Source organism: Dermacentor andersoni, chromosome 7 (genome assembly GCF_023375885.2).
Source record: "Dermacentor andersoni chromosome 7, qqDerAnde1_hic_scaffold, whole genome shotgun sequence".
NCBI lineage: Eukaryota > Metazoa > Arthropoda > Arachnida > Ixodida > Ixodidae > Dermacentor > Dermacentor andersoni.
Genome location: NC_092820.1, coordinates 86,120,427 through 86,144,954, shown reverse-complemented (window position 1 = coordinate 86,144,954; position 24,528 = coordinate 86,120,427). Strand labels below are relative to the sequence as shown.

General features: G+C 46.2%; 1 protein-coding gene across 2 annotated transcripts; it reads left to right on the top strand.

Moving 5' to 3' along the window:
* The first annotated feature begins 770 nt into the window (after positions 1-770).
* On the top strand, positions 771-4,479 carry LOC126534786 (sulfotransferase 2A8-like). Of its 2 annotated transcripts, none has more exons than XM_050182024.3 (3): positions 771-868; positions 2,430-2,906; positions 3,952-4,479. In XM_050182024.3, the coding sequence occupies exons 2-3, from the start codon at positions 2,451-2,453 to the stop codon at positions 4,432-4,434; spliced, it is 939 nt and encodes a 312-aa protein (XP_050037981.2). In that variant the 5' UTR covers positions 771-868; positions 2,430-2,450; the 3' UTR covers positions 4,435-4,479. The 2 variants fall into 2 exon arrangements, with proteins under 2 accessions (XP_050037981.2, XP_072145175.1); XM_072289074.1 differs by having other exon boundaries at positions 773-868; positions 2,430-2,594.
* Positions 4,480-24,528: the final 20,049 nt, after the last annotated feature.

Below are 24,528 nucleotides of genomic sequence, written 5' to 3'. Positions count from 1 at the left end.
CTGCGATAAAACAGCCTACAGGTAGAACCAGCTACAAGATCCGAGAAGGGCATCATTCATATAGGCGCGTCCTGGGTGGAGTGCGAACGTTTAACATTAGTTAGCTGAAAAATGTGGTCATCGGAGAAAGAGTAACAAGTACACGTGGGACTATTTCTGAAGAACTTACAGTTGGAAACACGCAGAATTTTACGTTGACTTATGTCTCGTTCGCACCAACATGTTCAGTGAGTGAGTGAGTGAGTGAGTGAGTGAGTGAGTGAGTGAGTGAAGAAACTTTATTGCGCACGCACATGTTTCCATGAACCGCCTGCAATTGCATGATGCAAAAAAATACAAGGCATTCGTAATTTCTGCCACCTTTTAGCCGCCTCACGTACACTGTTTACTCTTGGGCCAAAAGAACCAGTTTTTAGCACCAAGCATTAGCAACTCCTTATTTTATAAAAAAACTATTATATTTGCATTACTGCTTGCTTAATAAGGCACGTAGGTTAGGCGAACAAACAGCGTTCCTCGGTCTAGTTTTAGAATGAGAACCGGTTTATGAAACTGGAAGGCCCATCCATGCCAAGTGTTCAATTACAGGTCCCGGCTCGGCGAAGCAGCACGGGCTTTTCCGAACCACTAATTGAAAAACGTTTTGCCTTTGTGCACTGCTATAAAGAAAAGGCCAATTCGCCAAATCGCCGGATGCGAAATTCAGGGCAGCGTCCTACACGTGTTACCATCTGCCACGCCATCTGCGTGCCTGTTAACCTACGCGAACGGATATATTTCGCCTTCTTTCGCCATCAAAATCTAGGAGACCATGTATTCAGCGAAATTCGGCTGGCCGCATTGCCGTGTATAATCTTCGTAGAGGAAGGTAGGTTCAAGCTCGTTTTTTCCAAAAGAGGACTACGGCCTGTTTAATTTGAATACCTTCATTTTCGCGCATGTTTTAGAGTTGTACTGGTGGGGCTTCCACTTTTAGCCGAGTGATCATTTGGTGTTTAGAATCTTGGATTTACAAGACAGTTGTGATTGCTCATTCTTTTTAAAAAGTAACCTTGAGGAATTCGCTTACGGTTGCTGCAACGCCGACTCCACTGAACTCTGTCGTTCCTGTACAAGTCATAATAGCAGAACAAACACCACATCGAAAATATCGGAAACAATGAACCAGGCCGCATGATATTACGACTTTCTGTAATATCATATTGGCATCGCGTTTCTTGTTGTTTACCATAACTCTAAAAACTTCAGAAATGTGTTTGGGCAGACGGTCAATATCTTTCCATTTTAAGAAATAAACATGTAGAGAATTATAAAAGGGCGTCATTAGCACACAGAAAAGATTGTATCTATATCTTTCTTGAACAGTCCTATCCGCAGGCCACATCATTCTATTAATTTTCATTTTAATTACTGTATTGATAATTTATTCGCTATTTCCAGCATGTGATGAAAGCGTTAGGCCTGGGTGGGTTTTTCAGAACGCGATGAAATGCATTGAAATAATGAACAACTTAATATAACACGAAGTGTAGTTATGGACACTAGAAATGGCTGCGTGCGAATAACATGTCAGGCAGGGTGCACAATATAATAACATACTGAACAATAAATAAACACAAAAGTGAAGTAAAAATTAATATCCACTGAAAAGTGCTTGTCATCTACACGGGCTTCAGTTCGGCACCACCCCTTCAGTTTTAGTTGCATTTACACAGGAATTTTTCACTCGCCTGAGAGCAGGTAAGTGTTTTTCAGAGGTCACAATTTCCATTATTGCTTCTAAATTAGTCTCAGAATAAGGCTTTGAGAGCCAGTATAAATACAAAGAATTATTCATAAAGCCCCTGCCTTCAAGAGTACACGTTGACATTTCCAAGAAGGCAGAGCTCAATTCGAATTTGGCGACAGACTTGGCAGTCTTGTATGAACTATCTGGTTTGTTACCTTTAGAAGGAATAATTCACTGAACCACAATGCAGCTAGCAATCAGCGCACGAGTTTCAGAATTGATGCGGTTTCTACTACCCAATAAAACAGTAGTAGGAATTGGATAAAAAGATATGTTCTAAGCGATCACACATTGAGGAGGGCCCTTCAGACAAGGTAACTGGATTGATTCTTAGTTTTTGGCTGTGGACGCTGCTTTAGGATTGAAGTAGATAACAAATGATATTAAGTAGTAAACACTGCGAGTTTGGCAATGCACGTCACGTGTACCTCATGAAGCAGTACCATTACACCGCCTTTTTCATTGCAAGATCTATGACTACAGGTTTTAGAGCACCAGTGTTCATATTTTGAAATTGCAGCCATATTATCTAATCAGGATATCCCTATGTTTCACGTTGTCCTCGCCCTATTGATCTCTCCCTACACTGTGTGGTATGTAGGGTCTCTTACACATTCTATACACCCATTTATTTTGCCAGAATAACAAGGAAGAAGCAACAATGGACTCAGACTGTTACGTGAACGTCGATGGCGTGCGGATACCTAAGATATTTGGCGAGGAAAACTTTCGTTCGGCAGCCAAGTACATCCCAAGAGATGGAGACCTGTTCGTCGTCAGCCATCCGAAATGCGGCACGTCGTGGGTACAGTACATCGTCTGCAGCATCCTAACTAGAGGAAAGCCACCTAATAACGTTGAAGATCTTCACGCGATGGCTCCCTTTATCGACGTCAGTGGCGCAGCTGCTGCAGAAAATCCCAAGAGGACCGGACCCATTGTTACCCATATTCCACCAAGTCTCCTTCGCCCAAATGACAGGGCAAAGTATATTTACGTAGCACGAAATCCCTATGACGCTGCCGTATCCCGCTACTATTTCCTTAAGGGATTCACTCGGAAGACGGTCACTGATGTCTCCTTCCAGAGATTCCTTCCGTTGTTTATCGAGGGAAAGGTAATGTTTTTTAGAGATTAGATTTATTTGTTTCTTTTCCTTGCAAGTTTCATTGCACTACTGCTCCTGTCCCTGAAGGTTTATTTTACTAGCGAGCACTTCCTCTAATACATGTACTGTACCACTCTCACCGGACTTATTTCGTGCGTTTTCCAAATATTCTTCAGTCATGATTCTCCTCTTTATAATAAAAAAGACATATTTGATTGTTATATTCCTCACGCGGCAGCATGTGCATTTGGATAATATTTTTATTCTAAATGTTACATTGATGCATTCTTACACGAACTAAACTGGAAATTGACAGCTTACTTGAAGAATAAACAAATTATCTTCAAATAATAACACGCCAATCCTTCTTAAATAATCCGTAAAAATGATTCAGCGGAACTCGCATTTTTCAGCCGAGTGACATTACCAAAGAGCTAAAAAATTAAGCTGTGGCCTGGTCTCCTATAACGCTGCCGCAAAGGTGGATTTATCCTGTAACACCTGCGACTGAAATTTCAATACCTGTTTTTAGCTGTCATACTTTTGGCGTTTGCTGAAATAAGGGTGGGACGTCTAAAAATCACTCAAACCATTCACTCTGAAAAAATAAATGTGCAGACTCATTGAGCATTAGGTTACCTGTCAGCTGCCGGCTTGATATTGCTGGGATTTTTTGCCGTATTATAACTTTTGCTGATTCTAAAAAAACTGTACATTTGATATCGACATAGTACAACCTAATTTTATTATGGTAGACTCGTATTTCAACTGAGAATGAATTTAAAGCCAAGAACGTCATGAAATATTGTCTAGAAGTCTGGAAGAATCAGTCACCATAAAGGGGGCTGGTGCATACCTCAGTGAGCACAGGATTTATAATCAACCTTTCGGCCACTACACGCGGGCTTTGTTAACATTTTATCGGATTTTTACATATTCTCTTCAGCGTGTTGGGTGTCACTTCCATTTTTTGGGCATTACAAAGTGTCTGTCGTTTCAATGACACCTTTTCTTAGGTTGTTATCACAATCCTGTTTGTTTTTCACCAAACTAGGTGGGTTACGGTAACTACTTCGACCATTTGCTGCCGTGGTACGACATCCGAGAAAAACACAACGTCCTGTTCATCACCTACGAGCAGCTTAAAGCGGACACAAAGGGGCAGATCCTCAGGATTGCAGACTTCATCGGGAGCGATCATGGAGCCATCTTGCGAGAAGACACTAATACACTTAAAAAAGTCTTGGATTCGTGCAGCATGCAGAACATGAGAATCCTTCACAATGATGATCCAGAGGAGAGAATTATAAAGTTTTCTGGTATGTTTAGGAATACGTCCACGACTCGTGACGAATATTCCTATGTCACTCCGCCCGAGTCAAGGCATGAAGGATCGGGATTCGTCCGAAAGGGAGCTGTTGGAGACTGGAGGAACCACTTCACTGCTAAGCAGATTGAAATTACAAAGGCGTGGATTGCGGACAAATGTAAGAACTCAACTGTCATGCAGCTGTGGGCCGACCTGGACCTTCCATGATTCATAGGTGAAAAATGGTACTACAATAAAGAATAAAAAGCAGCGCATTTTGTACAAATCAAATTATTTTATGCTCTATTCGCTATTGATATACTGATACCGGTAAGTTATCATACGTCAGCAGAGTACATATCTTTGACAGCAAGAAGGAGTTAGTAGGATATTCTCAATGTGTGTGCAGTGCCTTCCAAGTGATTGGATTCTGTAGTTTGACGATAAAAATGTCCTGCGACTGAAAAATGTTATTCGTTGACCTTATGTCAGAATTTAACTTCGAAATTCTAAACATTTGTAAGGCTGTCGTTGTCCATTTATTGCCGCGTGTAGCTTTTCAAATTAAATCCATTTGTACTATACCTACTTAAAATTTACCAGCTAATAACTATAGCAAAGCTCACGGGCTATTTGCGGGATGTTTACGTTTGCATGTATTTTGATAGAAAATATTTAGGGACGGGATATGTAAAAGCCAGAAGAAATGTTTATTATAGAAGAACATGTGAAGATGGCACCATCACCAGCAGCATAGTTTATCTTCCGGCTTTTTCCCCTCACAGCGACCGTCAACCTATAGATTTCCTGGAAGTAATCATCGCCGCTACTGCGGGAAGTCGTCCGGACCACGAAGAGATCAACATCTCGGCAAGTGCTTCCATATCCATCTATAATACGCCACATTACGTGTCCGGTTCGCCGGCCGCCGCGTTAACCCTAACGCCGGTTCGGCAGCCCGGCATCTTTACTAACTCATCAGGCAGCTATGGAAATAGAAGTGGAGGGGACTGAAATCGCCCCAGAAGAACTAAACGAGGCCGGATGGCTCGCCGCCCATAAGAACCTACAGCGAAGCAAACGAAGCCTTAACGAATCCAACGCCATATCGCGTACAAGAACTAATTCGGTAGCGCAGACGCCGTCGTCCCGTCCGCGTCGGCAAGTGCCGAAGCTCCCACCGCTGCCGGAAGACGACTTCAAAGTGGTTCTCCGACCGCGTGACGGATTCAATACAGCCAGCTGGAGCTCCGCGCTCATCACCGACAACATCATGAGAACGGCCGCTCTAGAAGCGGCGACGCAACTAGAAGACAAGACCCGAATCAACACCAGCCAAATATCATTATTGTCAGCACACCAAGAGAAGACAACGCCGTCAAGTACAGCCAAATCAAGGAGCTCAAATTACAAGAGAAGAGATTCAGCATCACTACCTACATTACGGCGCCCGAAAACTCGGCCAAAGGAATCATCCATGGGATTCCGGACTACGACCCACAAGAAGACATTACTAGAAGTTTGGAGCGTAATACCCCCCGGGTGCTGCACGACAGGCGCATGGGCAAGACGTCCTCAGTAATCATCGTTTTTCAAGGTGAAGAAGTACCCCACTACGTCAACTACCGAAATACTACGTACCGATGCCTTCTGTACAAGAAGAAGATCTAAGTGGGTGGAATCTGCCGAAAAGTCGGCCACCGGGACGATGTGTGCCCGACCCCGAACGAAAAATGTTGTATCCGGTGCGGCAAGCAAAACCCGCCAACGGACCATGACTGTGAACTCGTATGCGCTATCTGCAACGGCAACCATCTCTCCGGCTCAAAGCAATGCAAGAAGCGTTTCCAAATCCCCTACATCATCCGACAACGACAGTGGTAGAAACTATCGGTGGAAGAACAGAACCACCCCAACGAGGGCAGGCAAAGTAGATCGCGAGAACGCCGACCGACGCAGAACAGCCAAGAAACCAGTGCAAGTTTTTTTCCCGGAGGATCGAGCAGTAGGAGCCGATCTCGATCTTACCCGAGACTAAGCTCAACTCCGAGTGCCACCGACTCCGATGGGATATCGCGGAACCGGTCGAGTTCCGGGAGACGAACGACCCTGACTAACAGCGGTCCACAGGTGAGCTGGGCTAACATTGTCTCTTCTCCCAATGCTCAGTATCCTAAGATGCAGGCTCTCGAGGCAGAACTCCAACAAATGAGGCAGTTAATATAACAACAGAGAGCCGAAATCACTAAGCAGCGTGCAGAAATCACCCGACTACAAAAAAGACAACAGGAGCGCAGTCAGACGCCGCGCCCAACACCACCATCTAATCCCTCGCACAACACCACAGCACCACCACAGAAACGGAAGGCAGAAGATCATACAGACAACTCTTCAGACATATCCCCAAGATTCGAGAAACTAGAACATATGATTACTGAACTTGCCAACCAGATGCTTCAGCAACATCAGGAGAATGGTGCCCACTTGCAACAAATAAGCGTACGTCTAGACGCTCTGGAAGCCAGAACCACCAACCTAGAGTCTCGGGTAGCCGCGACCGAAGCCAAAGCACTTCGCTGTGAGCCGAGATTCACATCCACGGCCTCCGGCTCCCTTAAGGGCGTGGCATCTAAACCCTATGACCGTCCACCCCTATCCGAAATCTCCAAACCGATCGCTGAACCTCCGCCACCTCAAAATGGCTCACACTCCTAACTACAAGATCTGGCAGCGGAACTGTCGTGGTTTCGGCGCAAACGGGGAAACCTTCAGCAGTTCCTTGGGGGTAAGGCGGCCCCGGATATCATTGCCCTTCAGGAGACGGGAGGCCACGCAAAATTGGCAGGGTACAAATCCTATAATGCTTCTGGGTCGGATTCCACCACCGCTATTCTAGTTCACAGAAATCTAACAGCCATTAAACATGATATTGAAGAAGTCGACATAGACCACGTCTTTATTGAACTCATCCGTAAACGTAAGGATAATGAAAGCATATTCATTCTTAATGTCTATAGTAGCCCAAAGTTCCGACGTCACAAGTTCGGAACTCTATTCAGGAAGGCTTTCAGAATCTCCCAACAAAAGGCCATATTATTATTAGGTGACTTTAACACTCCCCACACTGCATGGGGATACCGCACAGAGGTAGTCAAAGGTCGTAATCTTTGGCTCGAAGCCCAACAACAGGGACTGACTCTCATCACAGACCCCCAGACACCCACCCGTATCGGGAATAGTGTCAGTGATGACACCACTCCCGACCTAACTTTCATCAAAAACATAGGCAACTATGATTGGACTAATACAGGGGAACGCCTCGGTAGCGATCATTATATTATGGAAATCCACATTCAGGCGGGTCCACCCCACAAGAAGGGCAAACGAGTTTCGCTCACGGGACCGCTTCCACCAGATTCGGGAGACAGCCGCCACCGAGCATATAAACGATCTCAAGGCCTGGATCGGGGATCTCAGAGATTGCGTGAAACGCGCCACGAGGGAAATCCCTGAAGACGATGGTCTGGTCGAGGTAGATAGCCGCCTCCTGCACTTGTGGGAAGCCAAAAAGAGCATGCAAACCCGCTGGAAAAAGAATAAACTAAACCGTACACTCCGCTTGCGCATCGCGCAAATCAGCATAGAAATCGAGGAATACGCTAACCAATTAACCAAAAACCAATGGGAAAAGGTATGCGACAGCATGCAGGGACAACTCGGTCTAGCCAAAACGTGGAATCTCCTTCGATATCTTATGGACCCGGATAAGAGTAAATCCGAGCAGAGGAAATGCCTCAATAAGATCACTCACCAATACCAGGGCACGAACGACGAGCTCCTAACAGAGCTCAAAACCCGGTACATAGGCACAAATGCACAAATCCCCCAGAAGCCATACACTGGTCCGGAGAATCTTAACCTAGACGCATCCATCCTAGAGGCTGAAGTACGAGCCGTCTTGCTGAAACTCCGAATCAAATCTGCACCAGGCCCCGATGGCATAACAAATAAGACCCTCCGAAATCTTGACGACGTATCTATCACTGCCCTAACAGAGTACTTCAACCGCTGTTGGGAAACAGGTTCTATCCCCTCGCAATGGAAGCATGCACAAATAATATTCATACCTAAACATGGTAAGCGACTACAGCTCGATAACTTACGCCCGATCTCTCTGACCTCATGCGTAGGAAAACTCATGGAGCACGTTATACTTAACCGCCTCCACAATTTTGCGGAGGACAACAACTTATTCCCGAACTCAATAATTGGCTTTCGTCCAAAACTTTCCACGCAAGACATCATGCTTCAGCTTAAACATCAAGTTCTGGACCACATATCCAAGAATGGCACCCGGGCTGTCCTGGGCCTTGATCTTACAAAGGCCTTTGACAACGTAGCGCATCAGGCTATATTAGAGAATCTACAGTACCTAGGTGTGGGCCAGAGGACCTACAACTACATCAAAGATTTCCTCAACCACCGCACAGCGGAACTAAGAATAGGAGAACTACAATCGGACAAGATCCCTCTTGGAAGTCGTGGCACACCGCAGGGATCATTCTTATCCCCCTTCCTCTTTAATTTAGCGATGATCCGATTACCGGAACAACTTAATCAGATTCCAGATCTACACCATAGTCTGTATACCGACGACATCGCGCTGTGGGTGGTGAAATGTAGCGATGGAGATATAGAAACCACGCTGCAACAAGCTGTAGACACGGTTGAAAAGTACGTTACCGACAAAGGCCTCGCCTGCTCCCCGCAAAAATCAGAACTCTTCCTACTCAGAGCCCCTACAAACCGCAAATCCTACACTGCGCCACCTCCAGAAATCACTGTGCGAGCCGGAGGAGGCGCGATCCCGGTGGTGACCACCATCCGTGTACTAGGCCTCTTCATGCAAGCTAACGGGTGCAACGGCAACACAATTCATAAACTTGAAGCATGCGTTCAGCAGACGATGCGACTCATTTCAAGAATTGCCAACCGACACTCTGGCATGAAAGAAGCCAACCTCATAAGGTTGGTACAAGCCTTCGTTCTCAGCCGCCTCACCTACATCACCCCGTACCTCTGCCTCAAAGCAGCTGAGAGAGAGAGAAAATAGAGGGAATTATCCGAAGGGCCTATAAACAGGCTCTTGGGCTACCTATAAGAACGGCCAACGTTAAATTGCTAGCTCTAGGTGTGCACAACACCCTAGATGAACTTATAGAAGCGCACCTTATATCTCAATACGAAAGGCTAGCTCAGAGTGCCGCCGGGCGAAACGTCCTCCAGAATCTCGGCATCAACTACGAGTCGATGCAAAACATTAAAGTAGACATTCCTCACAATCACATGCGCCATCTCAAAATTAATCCACTCCCTAAAAACATGCACCCCGAATTCCACAAGGAAAGGAGGGCCGAGCGGTCCAAAACCCTACAAAATAAATTCCACGCCTTCAAAGACGTAGTCTATGTCAACGCAGCAGAATGTATAGAACGCAACTGTATGTCCCTGGCAGTGGTGGACTCCTCAGGTCAAATAGGCGCTGGTGGTTCAATTAGCACCAGAAGCTCAGAAACAGTGGAAGAGGCGGCTATCGCTCTGGCAATAGCCTCCACACATTGTCATTACATTATTAGCGATTCCAGAGCAGCAGTACGCAATCTTGCGAAAGGTCGGGTCTCGGCTCCCGTAAAACACATAGTAGACACCAACCAACACCCACGACCAATCCAGATCATTTGGGCACCAGCACACTCCTCCCTACCCGGCAACGATGCCGCCCGCACCGCCGCTCGAGGACTCGCCAACCGAGCACCTGGACGGCTCACGCTAGGATCAGAGGGGGATCGCATGGTCAGTTACCAGGAAACAACCCAGCACTACAGGTTGGCCAGGGCAGTGTACCCGCCAGCACACAAATCGCTTAACAAGCGACAAGAAGTAGCTTGGAGACGACTTCAGACGAGCACCTACCCCAACCCCGTAGCCTATCACTACTACTACCCGGACCAATACCCTAATACATGTAAGCATTGCAAGCAAAAAGCGGATCTATTCCATATTATGTGGTCGTGCCCAGCCGAAAATCACACAAATCACGAAATAAGTAATACTGAGCAGTGGGAGGCCGTGTTGCTCAGTTCCGACCCTGACCTGCAGGCTAAGGTCATCGAGAGACCTGAAGATGCCGCCCGGGCCCAGGGGCTCGTGGCTGCCTAACAACAAGGTCATCCGTCAATACCTTGTTTTTCAATAAAGTCTTTACTCCCTCACTCATCTTCCCTGTGGAGGAAGGGCACCCCCAGCGATCTCCAACTACCCCGAACTGGCCCAAGCTGGTTTCACCTAGCGTCTACAAATCTCATTTTATCACCCCCACCAAATGAACTATCGGCTGTGTTCGACTAGGTTTCTCTTCCTCGGCGCCGATTCTGTCACATTTTTAACAATCAAACTATGGGGTTTCACGTGCCAAATCCACTTTGTGATTATGAGGCACGATGTAGTGTCGGACTCCGGAAATTTCGAACACGCGGGGTTCTTTAGCGTGCACCTAAGTCTAAGTACACGGGTGTTTTCGCATATCGCCTCCATCGAAATGCGGCCGCTATGCCGGGAGCCGATCCCGCGACCTCCTGCTCATCAGCCCGACACCATTGCAACAGAGCAACAACGGCGGTTCTTTCTGTCACTATAATGGTCCGCCAGTTACCTCCCCTACGCATTACATGGCTTCCCAGTTCCATTATTTCTCCTATTGTCTGCTGAAATATCAGTCATCCCGATTTGCTGCTTGATGCACACTGCTTCTTTCTCTTTCTTAATGTTACGCGTAACATTTTTTTTTTTGTTCTATTACTCCTTGCACAGTCCTTAACTTTCCTCGAGCTTCTTTGTTGAGCTCCGAAGTCATGCCCCAATGTTAGCACCAGTAGATGAAATGATTGCACTCCATTTCGCTCCACGCCGCGATGTGTAAAACGCCCGCTTATGACTCACGCGTGAAAATGTGCAGCGGAAATTATGGTGCCAACGTGAAAGTCTAAATGCAGTCATACGGCCTTACGCGCAACAGGAACTTTGTTCTTATACCAGGGCACGTTTCAGTGGACAGTTAAACTTAGGATAACAGGTGATAGTTACATTATTTGTGCTTTCTAATGTGAATACTTTTGTGGAGCCAATATATGCCGAGATAAATTTCGTTTTGATATATAAAGAACTATAATAAATGATTAGAGCTGCACTGACACCCCTAGTGAATATCTTATAACAGAAATTGGGATGTTGCATCATGTTGCCATCAGCTACAAAATACTGTGTTCTATGGAGCACACAAGGGACACTACTGAACCGCCCAAATACGTGCTTCTCAATGAACCTGACACAAGCACATATTCAATGTGTGAGCTTCATGTGCAGCACTGCTTCATGGTGCCACCATAGATGGTAGTGCTAGGGTTTGTGGAAGTATAGGAGACAACTACCACGGTTACAGACATTCAGCGAAGCCTGTGGTAAAAACGCAGCAAATGTCTATGAACGACATTGAACACAAAGCTGGAATTGTAAAGCGGGTATTGCTCGCCCCGGGAAAGCAATTTTATCAACTAAAATAAATGCAACAAAACGCGAGTTTCACTGTGACTATAAAGAGCAACATGTGTCGCTCTCGTTCCTTGCCTATTGAAGGAATATTTATTGTTTTAAGCAAAAGTTTGGGTGCGTCTCGGCGTTACATGGGCAGATACTGGCTGACGCGTAAATTCTGGAACCTTACATTATTTTTTTTTTTTAGTTTATTATATTATGCTATCGCAACTTCCTTCCGTTCCCGCTATCTGTGTGGTTGTGCGATGGGCTAAAAGGAAGACTGCTTTGTGTAGAAAAAATATATTCTCAGAGATCAAACTATCGTTTCAGGATAGCGCTTGTGCGTGCCCGATACTCTTTCTGTCAATGGCTCCTGCACGCCGAAAAAATTTGGCAAGTGCAGTCTCTCACCTGATAAACACCTGTTGGTCGTCGCCACAATACGTAAAGGGTACCACTTACGTACAGTTAAATGAAACATTGGGTAAAATGTACGTGTGAGGAGATCATTTCTTTTGTAGTGAACCATTCGACCAAACCGATGGGAGTTGTCTACGAACGAGTTTGCCACTCACTTAGTGGCAAGCAATAAAGCAGTATACCAAAACATGACTTTTATGCCAACAAATATTGACGCTTCTTTCCTAAAACAATAACAAGAACGCTTTTAATACAATCAGACACTTGTCTGATTGTATCTATGTATGTACAATAAGCAATCATGCTTCCATTAATTTCTGAGAACAAAATATTAACAATGTACAGCGTGTTATAAGTACAACACTGAAAGCATGTCGTCAGAAACAAACGGGCACCGATCCCTTGATTTCTGGACCAATCTCTGCAGCCTAACCTTATGGTTAATAAATACGCAATGCGTTTGTTGTGATAGCAATTATACATATAATAAATACGCCCGTTTCCCTTCCATACCGGCGTCGCCGTCAGCGTGAGGTTCCGCATAAAGTCTAATGGCGCTAACACCATCGCCACGTGCCGTATGCTGTAGCACGCGAGGGGACCCAACACTCGCTGGTTGATCTAGTGCACGCAAGGGAGGAGAGCTGAGAGAAAACTGCGCAATCTTCTGGTGCGCGTACTTGGAACCGCGTGCAAGTGGAACCGACGATCGCGGCACAAACGCGCGCGTGAGGTAGTAAAGCGGGGAGGCCACGTAGCTGTGAGGGGGCTATATGCGTTCTGCTCCGACAGCAAATGGGTACTTTGCGTGGCCGCACGCGGTCGCGCGCGCCTTATCTCGAAAGCGATCTGCAGACAGATTATGCCTGTGTGCGTGTTGTGTGCTTGCTCTTCAGTTTGTGGTGAAGCGATAGACAGCAAAAATGTCCCTTCACTCGCTGCTGTGGCCGCACTGCCTCACGCCAGCATTTTGACAGCTGGTGTCCTCGGTCATCCGCTGTAATTTCTTCATTTACGCCTGTGCGCGCTGACACTATGCTCGTTATTTTAGTTAGAAAGCGAGTGACTCCAAGTTTATACGAGTGGTAAAACTACTGTCCTTAGTCTTTATAGCTGTCTACTAATTTCATAGCGCTATCGATGCCTCGCCTTTCAGGCGAAACTATGACTTTTTGAAACGATAAGTTCTACGACCAAACTATTGCGAGCTGAACACTTCAATACCAACAAAATTATGTTTACTACGTATATGAATGTAAAGGCCACATCAAGAATAAGCCCATTGAAAGAAAGGAAACAATCGTTTAAGAAAGCTTTTTTTTTCATTATCGTAGGAACAGCCGACAAAATTCTCGTAGAGGGCTTCAGTCAAAGACCCTGCAGCGTGGCGCTTTATGGACGCCTCGCACACTCATCACGCTATCGTTATCGCTGTCGGCGCATGAATGCCGTTCCTATGTGCGCATACAAGGAAGGCTTGAAGTACGTAAAGGCAAGGCGCAGAAGACCAGGACTTAGGAAGAAACACAAACGACAAGACGGGCGCCACTCACAACTAAGTTTATTTTCGCAACAAGCCTGCCTTATGTAGGTCATTCACGCCGAGTCACGCACAAAACTTTAGAAGGAAAAATAACACAGCAATCTATCGACCATTCAGGAATGTCATCTGCGCAGCTATCGACAGAGCAAACAAGAACCACACGTGGATCAGCACAGGAGCCAACTGAACTAGTACAGCCTTTTTTTCAACGCCAACGGGGACAAAAAACCAGACATAAAAAGTACCGTCTACACTTCACTACCAACCAATCTAAGCACACTTCAAACGCCTAAGACCCAGTCAGTGATAAAACCCGCACGACGATGGGAATAATGACCAACGAATAACACGGAAATAACATGAAAAATGCGTCTAACAACAGTGTCTGCGTCAAAACTAAAATCTCTAATAGTCACTCAAATAAAAATTGATAGAACATGTAACCGCGCGAAAAATGAACCACGCGACAAACAATGAAATGGACAGAAGTGATGATGAACCATAAAGGTCTAAGAACAGCGTCTGCGTCAAAAAACAACAAAAGCCTAAAAGCCACTAGAAAATCGTCAGCAAAATAAAACTAGTTAATTAAAAGGATGACAGACGGTAAAACAAATGAAATCACTCTAACAAGAGGCCTAAATGAAACCTTCTAAAAAAGTCGTCTGCTTGTCACTAAGCATAATGGACGGCCTGCTGGCGCATGCGTTCCCCTCTTTTTTGATGAAAAAGGCTTCCACAATTTCCCGCTCATACCTGTTGGCTCCTGTGCTGATCCACGTGTGGTTCTTGTTTGCTCTGTCGATAGCTGCGCAGATGACATTCCTGAATGGTCGATAGATTGCTGTGTTATTTTTCCTTCTAAAGTTTTGTGCGTGACTCGGCGTGAATGACCTACATAAGGCAGGCTTGTTGCGAAAATAAACTAAGTTGTGAGTGGCGCCCGTCTTGTCGTTTGTGTTTCTTCCTAAGTCCTGGTCTTCTGCGCCTTGCCTTTACGTACTTCAAGCATGAACCAACTAGCCCAAGCAAGAGTTTTACTTAAGGAAGGCTTCCGAGGTTGTTGTTGTGTAGTCGGCTCTGTGGCAGCTACTAATATGTAACCAAAACATGTTATGCTGTACATTTGTCTGATCTGCCCTGGTACCCACTACGGACGAAAAACGACAAGCCATACCCCGTATTCTGCATAACGCGGTGCCCTACAGAACTAGTCGATTCTTTTTGGAAATAGTACAGGCTGATCTCATCATTTATTACCCCTAGATTTATGTGCTATATAATAGCTTGAAAAGAAGCGGTCATTTTATCATCTACTCTTCCAGTAGTTAGAGTTCTTGATTTACGAAGGAATAAATTTTGCTGTATTCGTAAAACGCATTTATAATGCTCGGGACCAGTTGCATACCTATATATTAAAAAGAGTTGTAATTGACCCAATGACTTGAAGCTTTGCTACGCATGGCCCATAGCATTTTCCTTATTCTCTCCAAATAGGGACAAAGTATCTTCTTGAGTTCACCAAGACACTTACCGAGCCTACTACGGGCCTATTGGAACGCATGAAAATACAAAGAAAACAAAGGCACAGCAAAAGCTTCCAAAGCTCGAGATTAGGCCACAAACGCTAACTTAACACCAGGCATTACAGATATATTTCTCTGGATTTTCAGAAAATGTCAGCTTGGCATTACGTAGAACTCTCTCGTGATACTAGTGACATAGCTAATGCATATAGAATTGTTACATGTAGCGTCGATACATAAAATACGTTAATTAGGTGACGCTTTTGAAGCAGCCCATGCATCAGGCACAATCTGCGAACGTCTCGCTAAATATCTTACTTGGTGTTGATTAGAGTTATTTCATTTTTTGTGCAAACTTTGGATCCCGTTCCTATATTATGCTTGGTAAGCTCTGGAACGCCAGCATAAGTAATTTTCTCCAAAGACTGTTATTACTTTACACACTAAAAGATTTGGCCACGTCTCTAATATCTTGACCTTCTCTCTCTAAAAAATATTTAATTGCTTCATTGATTAGTTTTCTATATAAAGTGAGAACATTTCTAAGTGCTTTCAAGTGCACCTCTAAACATGGAAAAACATGAGGGACTAGAAATTTCAATTGAGGCCATCTTTACCACACATATATTCTTTTCTGCACATTCACACTAGGCCGTCACACGTCGACTTCCAGACTAAAATGTTATAAATAATTTACTTCCACCAGTATGTACCAAAAACTACATAAATCGTTCTTCGAGAACTTCTGTTCAAGTTAACAGCTTCGCTATAGAATGACGACGGGTGCAATTGGCATCACTTTTCTTTTTTTTTTTTTGTGTGTATATGAAATGCCTTCATTCTCGCGGAGATGTGCTGAACTTGCTGGTGAAATTTCCTGTCATTGCCGTGTGGACCTTTCAGTTATCAGAAAGAGTAATTTCTTGCATATCTTTAATTGTTTAATATCCTTGGCAAGTCCTCACGTTGGGACTAGTTGGTAAATCTTAGTAAGAGGTAAAAGGCGGTTTCATTGGACCAGGACGACAAAGGAAAATGCTTGTGTTATGACGCCCCGTTTTGTTGCCCTCTTGTATAGCGCTGTGTTTGTGTGTGTTTATTCATTCACTTTATTCATTACTCTGCAATTGATGGCGTGGGTTTCAGTGAATAAAGAGTTTGACCGAGTCATGAAGTAATGACGCGGAGACCGGAAGATGGGCACAACTGAGCAAGGCGACGGCGTTGACAACGGCGAAAAGATACAGCTAGACGCCAGTTCGGCGTTCGTTAGCCAGAGAGAGCTCAGGAATGGTGCTGCAACGCTTCGGACGACTCGAGTTTCACGCCCTGGCGACGTTGCAGAACGAACGTCATACCGCGAAGCTTGATGCGACGTCCTTCGCCAGGTGGGAGCTGGCAGTGACCTTCGGCCTGGGCCTTTGCAGGCCCCTATTCCGGCGCCTTCTCCAATCCACCCCCTCTGCCACACTCGCCGTCTGCGCGGGACTCTTCTCCTCCATGAATGCTTCTCACGGCTTAGCTTCTTCTGGAGCATCATGCCAAAGCTCCCGTCATCTTCGCCGATGGATTTCATTGCAACACTAGTACCGCCTTTCTGCGTTGTTATCGGCTTTTTACGAAAATCAACAACAATGTGCCCTCGCAAATATTGACGGGCGTCCCCTGTCAAGAAGTTTATTTCACGCACACACAAACGCACACACAGACACACACGTACACACGGACGTACACACGCACACACGCGCACAAACTGCCTTACTGTACGTGGCAGTCAAACTTGCACAAAACATAAATGCACATTAAGAGCATACAACAGTCTTCCTTGGTCTAGGTAACGACGTCAGGAAAACATGCCGGTCAAATGAACCACATCTTATGTTATTACATCCTTAATATTGCTAATTGGCGAGAACGTTTGCCCGCCACTAAACATTCCAGTGGCCCGAGAAACATGAAACTGCCAGTTCATGACAATGCTTTCTAGACATAGGCATTGGATAGGAATACTGGGCAGGCTGCCGGCTGTTCAAACACTACTTTTGTTGTCGTTCATGCTGTCTTGCGGTGAACACCTCCAAGTGACTAGCTAGTTTGACATCTTTCGATTTGGAATAATATATATGTGCACGTTTCTTTGCAACTTGGCGAAAACTAGCCGAGCGTCGTCGCGGTTAGTGAAGCCAGAAACCGAAGGCCTGTTTGTAACCCCGACACAAGTTGTACTAGCAGCTTCTTCTGAAAAGAAGCTAAGCTTGCGGTATAGCCCAGAGGCCCTTGACTGGAAATAAGGCACTGTCACAAAGCCCGTATAACTTTTCGAATTTCAACAGACATAACAGAGGTTATGTCCTGGCAGTCCATAGCGACGGATATATTTTTACCTCGACATCCAGAGGTTTCAAATCAATTTTCAAGTCTCACCTGACTTGCCAATTACCTTTCTCCCTCATGCGGCACGATACATAAAACCTGTGGGCCTGCAAGTACGGTCTTCTTATTATGTATATACGGGCGAGAGAGAGAGTGCATCTTCATTTTTGCGGGGAAGCGCAGAACAAGGTTGAGGTTTCGTCGACATACTAACAGATTATTTTTTATGCACTGTTCAGTTGTTCATATTCACTATAATTGGTGTTCATTAAACGAACGCTTCCTATGTTGTGAATAACTTGTCCCTATTAGGATGAATAATTTCATTCGAATTCTAATGTCGTTCTCTCTGTCACTGTCAGACGTCGAGTAGGCAGCTAAATCAGTCGTGTGTCTTCGGTATACTTACACTATGTTCATTACCAGGATTTGCTTTAGCTTGCGTGCGAACCTCAGAAGCGTGCTGTTCAAAGCCTATAGGTGTTGCGGTGCACCTTGCATATGATCCTTGTAAAACGTCCTTGGAAATACACAGTTTCTTCGTGCTTCATTTCTTTCTGCTTCCTTCTCTCAAAGCGTCCAGAAAACTTATGACAGCTATCCTTAGCGGCGGCACCCTTCACTTCCTTTCTGGCGGCTCATTTGAGATGCCTAGGTTTAATAGTGATGTCCACATCCTCGAGAGGGATGAAGATCTGGGTCTATGTAAGTAAAGCAGACTGTGAGCCGAAGCGAACGGCATTCAGGAAAGCTTGCAGACGAAATTGCGGCAGATCCGACGCACCTTGTGAAACTTAACATAGAGTGAAGCTTTGTTTAAGTGCATAGCATGTGCTTAGACGTTAGTGAGTTTCCGTGTTATTGCATTGCTGGTACAAATTCATACCGAAGGATTTCTCCCAAACAACGCAATTCAGGTTACATGCTGTCCTAACGTAGCCCCTTTTCCTCTAATTCGGTTCAAACGCTTGAGCTGTCGCCCAACATGCTACACGTTGTGACAAGGATTTGAGAGTTTTATACTAGGCCTAAGGATGTCTGTATTGCTAAAAAATATTATGACGATACACAAAGTAATATATTCTTGGCCTTTAAAATTAAACTTAATTTATTGGTTTTTGAAAAGCATGAAGTGATAAGCTAACTTGGGTGCTTGAAATGGTCAATCCTTATAGTATTTGTAGCGTTAGGTTTCGGTTAGGGTGAAATACGGGAATATAATATAAATATGGGGGCTCAGAGTCCTCTGGTCCCCAGGGCTACATCACCCGCAAGAACGTCCAAAGTCCCGACACGTTCCCGTGCAACTGACGTGCATCTGTCGCGCAGATTCGCGCTGATTGGAGCAATGATGTGACCTCAGAACCGGTCGCTACTTTCCACAGTTGCGTCTGTTATCGCTAGGACCGCAAACATGTGTGGACTACCGAAGGGCAGCGTTGCTTCTACGTCAGGCGGCATAAAAGGTAGCGAGATAGGTAGGAGGGTTGGGTACCGCTTCCCTAGCCTAACGGAAAAAGGAAAAGCAAGAACACATAGCCCGCAAGTGCGCGAATAAGCAGCCTACATAAATTCCTTCGCACCATAATAATGGTTTGTGAGGGACTTTCACATGTTATGGTTAAGGGTATGCACTATTCGCCAAGACGACAGCAGAACCCACCAGGCACGGTCATGAAAGTCTGAGAGGATTCGCCAAGAAAGCTTCGCTTTGAAATAAAAGATCAGTAACATATCATAAATTTTATGAAAAGCTCGCGGCTTTAATAGCCAATTGCTCGCCCATAGATGGGAATAATACTTGCACCTACAGAAAGCGTGACAAACGCGATCCTGACTACACCTCATCACCTAATATTTCTTAGTAGATGTTGCTGTAACTGCTCTTCTACTGTTGGGCCAATCATTGCTTTACCAAGCAAATGATAGCGCTAATTTCACGTTAACACGTGCAAGTTTGTGATATGAGTTCGACACACTGTGTAAGATGTACTATTTTTAGGTGCCTTCAGCAGGCGTTTCGCGCCTACCAAATGAAGTCCCGGGCCATCAGGTAGCTAAACGAACAAGGGCATGCGGCAAGAGCTCTTTCGACGGTTCTCTGTAAAAGGGAACCCGGCTTAACGCACTTCCTTGGATGATCAGTGTTCTAATGATTTCCCGGACTTTGCAGGCATGTTCGCATGCCTACCATTTACAAGTTACCTAACATTGTGGCTGTATAGCTAAACAGGAATCTTCAGCTCTGAGTTTACCACTCTTAGGCTTTTAGGACGCCGTTGGCGGCACCGTACCAGCCTGTTCCGGCGTGACATTTGCTCGCGTACTATTGGTAAAAGAGGCGAATCGAAAAAGAAGGCACTACGGTCGACACTTGCATTGACTATTTCTCACGCGTCCCCTCAGCAAGTTTCTATCCTTGACTGCAAAAGCCAGTAGGCGTCCACTTGGTGGCCCACGAAAACACCGGAACACACAAACACTATAAACTCACGTGACTTAGAGAAATATTCTTCGTTAAAATAACACTTCTTCTTTAGCATTTCTACAGAAATAATGCAGAACGTGGGCTTCTAAGCAGAAGGTTGATTTCCTAACAAAATATTCGAGCGTAGTCATGGAAACTATCGTCTAACGGGAGGTGGGTATACTGTGTCTGTGATGCGCAGTATAAGAAGAGTCAGTGTTGAAGAGAAAACGCGCAAGATACAACAGTGGTATGCTTTGGCAAAGGTTCTGCGAGTTGCCTTTTGGTACGTGCGCAGGAAGCTATAATGTGTTAGGAAAACTATTATTTCTAAAATATGGTCTTTATGTAGTGGTACTTAATCAAATGTATACTACCAAGTTACATATAAGCCATGCAATCGGGACGTATTGTTACGTGTAGAAATACACAAACAAAAGAGGCTATTTACAGACTATTTACATTAGACTGGAGCCAGAGCGCCAGGCCGACATTCACTCGCGCCAATGGCACCGACCCACTTCGTCGTCGTTATCACGGCGGCTCGTCTCTCGGGTATCAGGGTCGAAGTGGGCGAGAATTGGTGGTGAGGAGAGAAGAGTAACGAGACGAGAGAAGGCGGCGGCTTCTGCAGTACCCCACGAGAATTGTACGCCTTTCTTCAAAAGATTAGTGAGGGGTATAGCAACTGCCGCAAAATCTTGAATGAAACGACGAAAGTACGAGCATAGCCCTAGAAAACTTCGAACGTCGGCGGCTGTCTTCGGAACCGGAAAGTCTCGGACAGCGCGAGTTTTGTCAGGATCAGGCTGTATTCTGGAAGCGTCAACGAGATGGCCCCAGAACAGTAATTTGGCGGCGGCCGAAACGACATTTGGACGAGTTAAGTTGCAGCTTCGCCTTTCGAAATACATCAAGTATAGCTGTGAGACGCTCAAGGTGAGTGTCGAACGTGGGTGAGAAGACGATGACGTCGTCGAGGTAGCAGAGACATGTGGACCATTTGAAGCCTCGGAGCAAGGAGTCCATCATACGCTCAAAGGTGGCAGGGGCGTTGCATAATCCAAACGGCATTACTTTAAATTGGTATAGGCCGTCAGGTGTGATGAACGCGGTTTTTTCTCTGTCCATATCGTCAACAGCAATCTGCCAGTATCCAGAACGAAGATCAATAGAAGAGAAAGAGCTGGAACCGTGGAGGCAGTCAAGGGCGACGTCTATACGTGGGAGCGGGTAGACGTCCTTCTTAGTAATGTTGTTCAGATGACGGTAGTCTACACAGAAGCGCCACGTGCCATCCTTCTTTTTAACCAACACTACAGGTGACGCCCAGGGACTGGAAGAAGGTTCAATGATGTTTTGGTCGAGCATTTTGTTCACTTCGCTCGGAATAACTTGGCGTTCCGACGCAGGAACTCGGTACGGTCGTCGGTGAATAGGAGTAGCATCGGCAGTAAGAATCCGATGCTTGACCGCGAGCGTCTGACCTAAAGGGCGATCGTCAAAGTCGAAAATATCTCTGTAGGACGATAACGCTTGGTAAAGGTCTTCAGCCTGCGCAAAAGACAGGTCCGTCGCTACCATTTTCTGTATCTTGGGATCGGCGGCTGAGGCTGGCACGAGAGGCCTGCTAAGCTCGCAAGAAGGATCGGTTGATAAATTTGCCACGTGATGGTCGCCGAGTCAATCAACGTTGGCAAGGCAAATAACTTCTGGTAGAATTTGCTTTGCCAAGCCAAAGTTAAAGATAGGCATGAAAGTGCAGTTCGCAGGAATAGTAAGTATACTGTGAGGCACGGTAACGTCATACTGTAGTGGAATGTCGCGCAGAGGAGTGACGAGGTACTCGCCATCAGGGACTGGTGGGGAAGACAAGAGTTCAATATAAACTATTGATTTTGGCGGCGGGCAAATAAAGCCAGTGGGGCGCAGGCGGCACTGGGGTGCGTCAGAAGGTTCTGCGAGAATCGGTAACTCAAGGCGAAGGGTACTGGCAGAGCAGTCAATAAGATCAGAATGCGCGGAGAGAAAATCGCGGCCGAGAATGAGGTCGCGGGGGCAATGAGCAATCACGGTGAAGAGGACAGGAGTGTGGCGGCCGGCGATGCTAACACGTGCCGTACACATGCCGATGATATGCACAGTACCGCCATCTGTAACGCGGACGACGCGTGCCGACGCTGGGGTGAGGAGCTTGTTCAGTCGTCGTCGGAAGGCAGCACTCATAATAGAAAGATGTGCCCCTGTGTCGATGAGTGCCGTGACAGGATATCCATCAACGTCAACGTCAAGAAGGTTTTGGTTCGTGTTTAACGTGAGGAGAGGATTTGAGGGCAGTGTCGACAACGCAGCTTCACCTCCAGAAGCTGCAGTGCCTAGTTTTCCGGCTGGGCCCGGGCGGTGATAGGCGGCGAAGAGAAGCGGCGGGGTTGGGGCGAACGGGACTGGCGGCGTCGAGGTGAGGGCGAGCGGCTGTAGCGAAGGTTCGGAGCAGGAGCCTCAGCGGCAGTGGGTTCACGGCGGGTGGCATAGGGAACAGAAGGTCCAAAGGTGCGGGAGTAAGTGGCGGCGTATGTCCGAGGAGGCGGAGGCCATCGGTGGCGGCAGTGACTAGCGACGTGGCCGATGCGACAGCAGTGAAAGCTGATTGGTCTGCAATCAGGGGTACGCCAATCGGACGGGTTGCGGCGAGATGTGGCGGAAAAGGACTATCGGGGACGAGGAGGGCTGGTGGAGAACTGGGGAACGCTGGGTTTAGATGTTGAACACACGGAGTTCAGACCAATGTTCTCAAATTCTTGTCGGACTACGGCCTGAATCATGGCAATCGTGGTTGCTGGCTGATCGGTAGGCGTCGTGGAGAAAGCTGGCGAACAGGAGGCCTCAAGCTCGCGGCGAACAATACGGGTGACGTCGTCACAGGTGGTGGCCTGACGCCATCGACCCTCACAAGTCGACGTAGAATCGGTGTTGTGTAGCCGCGTGATGTGGTGTGTGATACGACGGCTCTTGGCTTGTTCAAGGGGACGGCATTCTTTAATGATGGCGTCGATTGTCGAGACATTGCCGAAAACAAGCAAATTGAAAGCGTCGTCGGCGATGCCTTTTAGGACATGCGACACTTTATCTGATTCAGACATAGCATCGTCAGCTTTGCGGCATAGAGCCAAGACGTCGAAGATGTAGGAAACGTACGGCTCTGTAGATGTCTGAACGCGAGACGCAAGAGCCTTTCTCGCGGCAACCTTGCGGCCAATGGGGTTGCCGAACAGTTCCCGTAGCTTTTCTTTGAAAGAGTCCCAACTGCTGATCTCTTCGTCATGCGTCTGGTACCACACGCGTGGCGTGCCGCCAAGATAAAAGATGACATTGGCGAGCATAATGGTTGGGTCCCACCTGTTATTAGCGCTGGCATGTTGATATAGCTTGAGCCATTCGTCAACGTCCTGTCCCTACAGACCAGAGAACACACCAGGGTCGCGATGTTGGGCAACCGTGACGACGGAGCAGTCGGACCAACCGAAGCCGTTGCAGAGGTGGGCTCGTCAACGGGAGGCATGGTGACAAGCTCGACGTACCGACCACTTCGGAGTTCCGTAGTGAGGACGGGGATCGCTGACCTCCACCAGAATGTTACGTGTAGAAATACACAGACAAAAGAGACTATTTACATTAGACTGGAGCCTGAGCGCCAGGCCGACATTCACTCGCGCCAAGGGCACCGACCCACTTCGTCGTCGTTCTCACGGTGGCTCGTCTCTCGGGTATCTACCGATAATATCGTAGTAGTATCTTTCCCAACAGCAGAATCCCATTGCAGAAAAAGCAGACAAGTAAAGGTAGTGTACAACGCGCAAATCGTGCGTCTGTTTATTTGAAGAAAAAAAACGTCCACAACATAATGTGTTACGTATACAATGGTAAAATTATTTTCGTAACAAGCACTTTTGATATTGTTAACCAGCAGTGAAATTATTGTTTACTGCCAGAGCAATACTTATTAGTTTTCCTCTTCTAACGCTTCTCGTCTATTATTTATACGTCATAAGGGTAGAAATGGCGGCTTTCCTTAGCAAAGTAGTCGCATATTGAGTACAAGCCGGAGAGAACATTTTTACTTCCAAGACATCATTTAGGCAGTGGCAGAATTGCGTTAGCGCACACGAAATATGAAAATATATACTCTTTATGTATCATGCAGGAAACAGAGAAGAAACTGAGCTTGCAGAGCAAGCGATACGCTTAAGCTATATGTACATAACGGCCCTGCTTAACCACAAGAGCAGCCATGTTCTTATTTACTCTTCTCCAGAATCTCAGAGAAGAGGGCTTCAAGTTCCGAGAAGAGCATGCCATGCCACATGTCACGAAGACAGTGGGGTTGAAGGAAAGCAGCAATC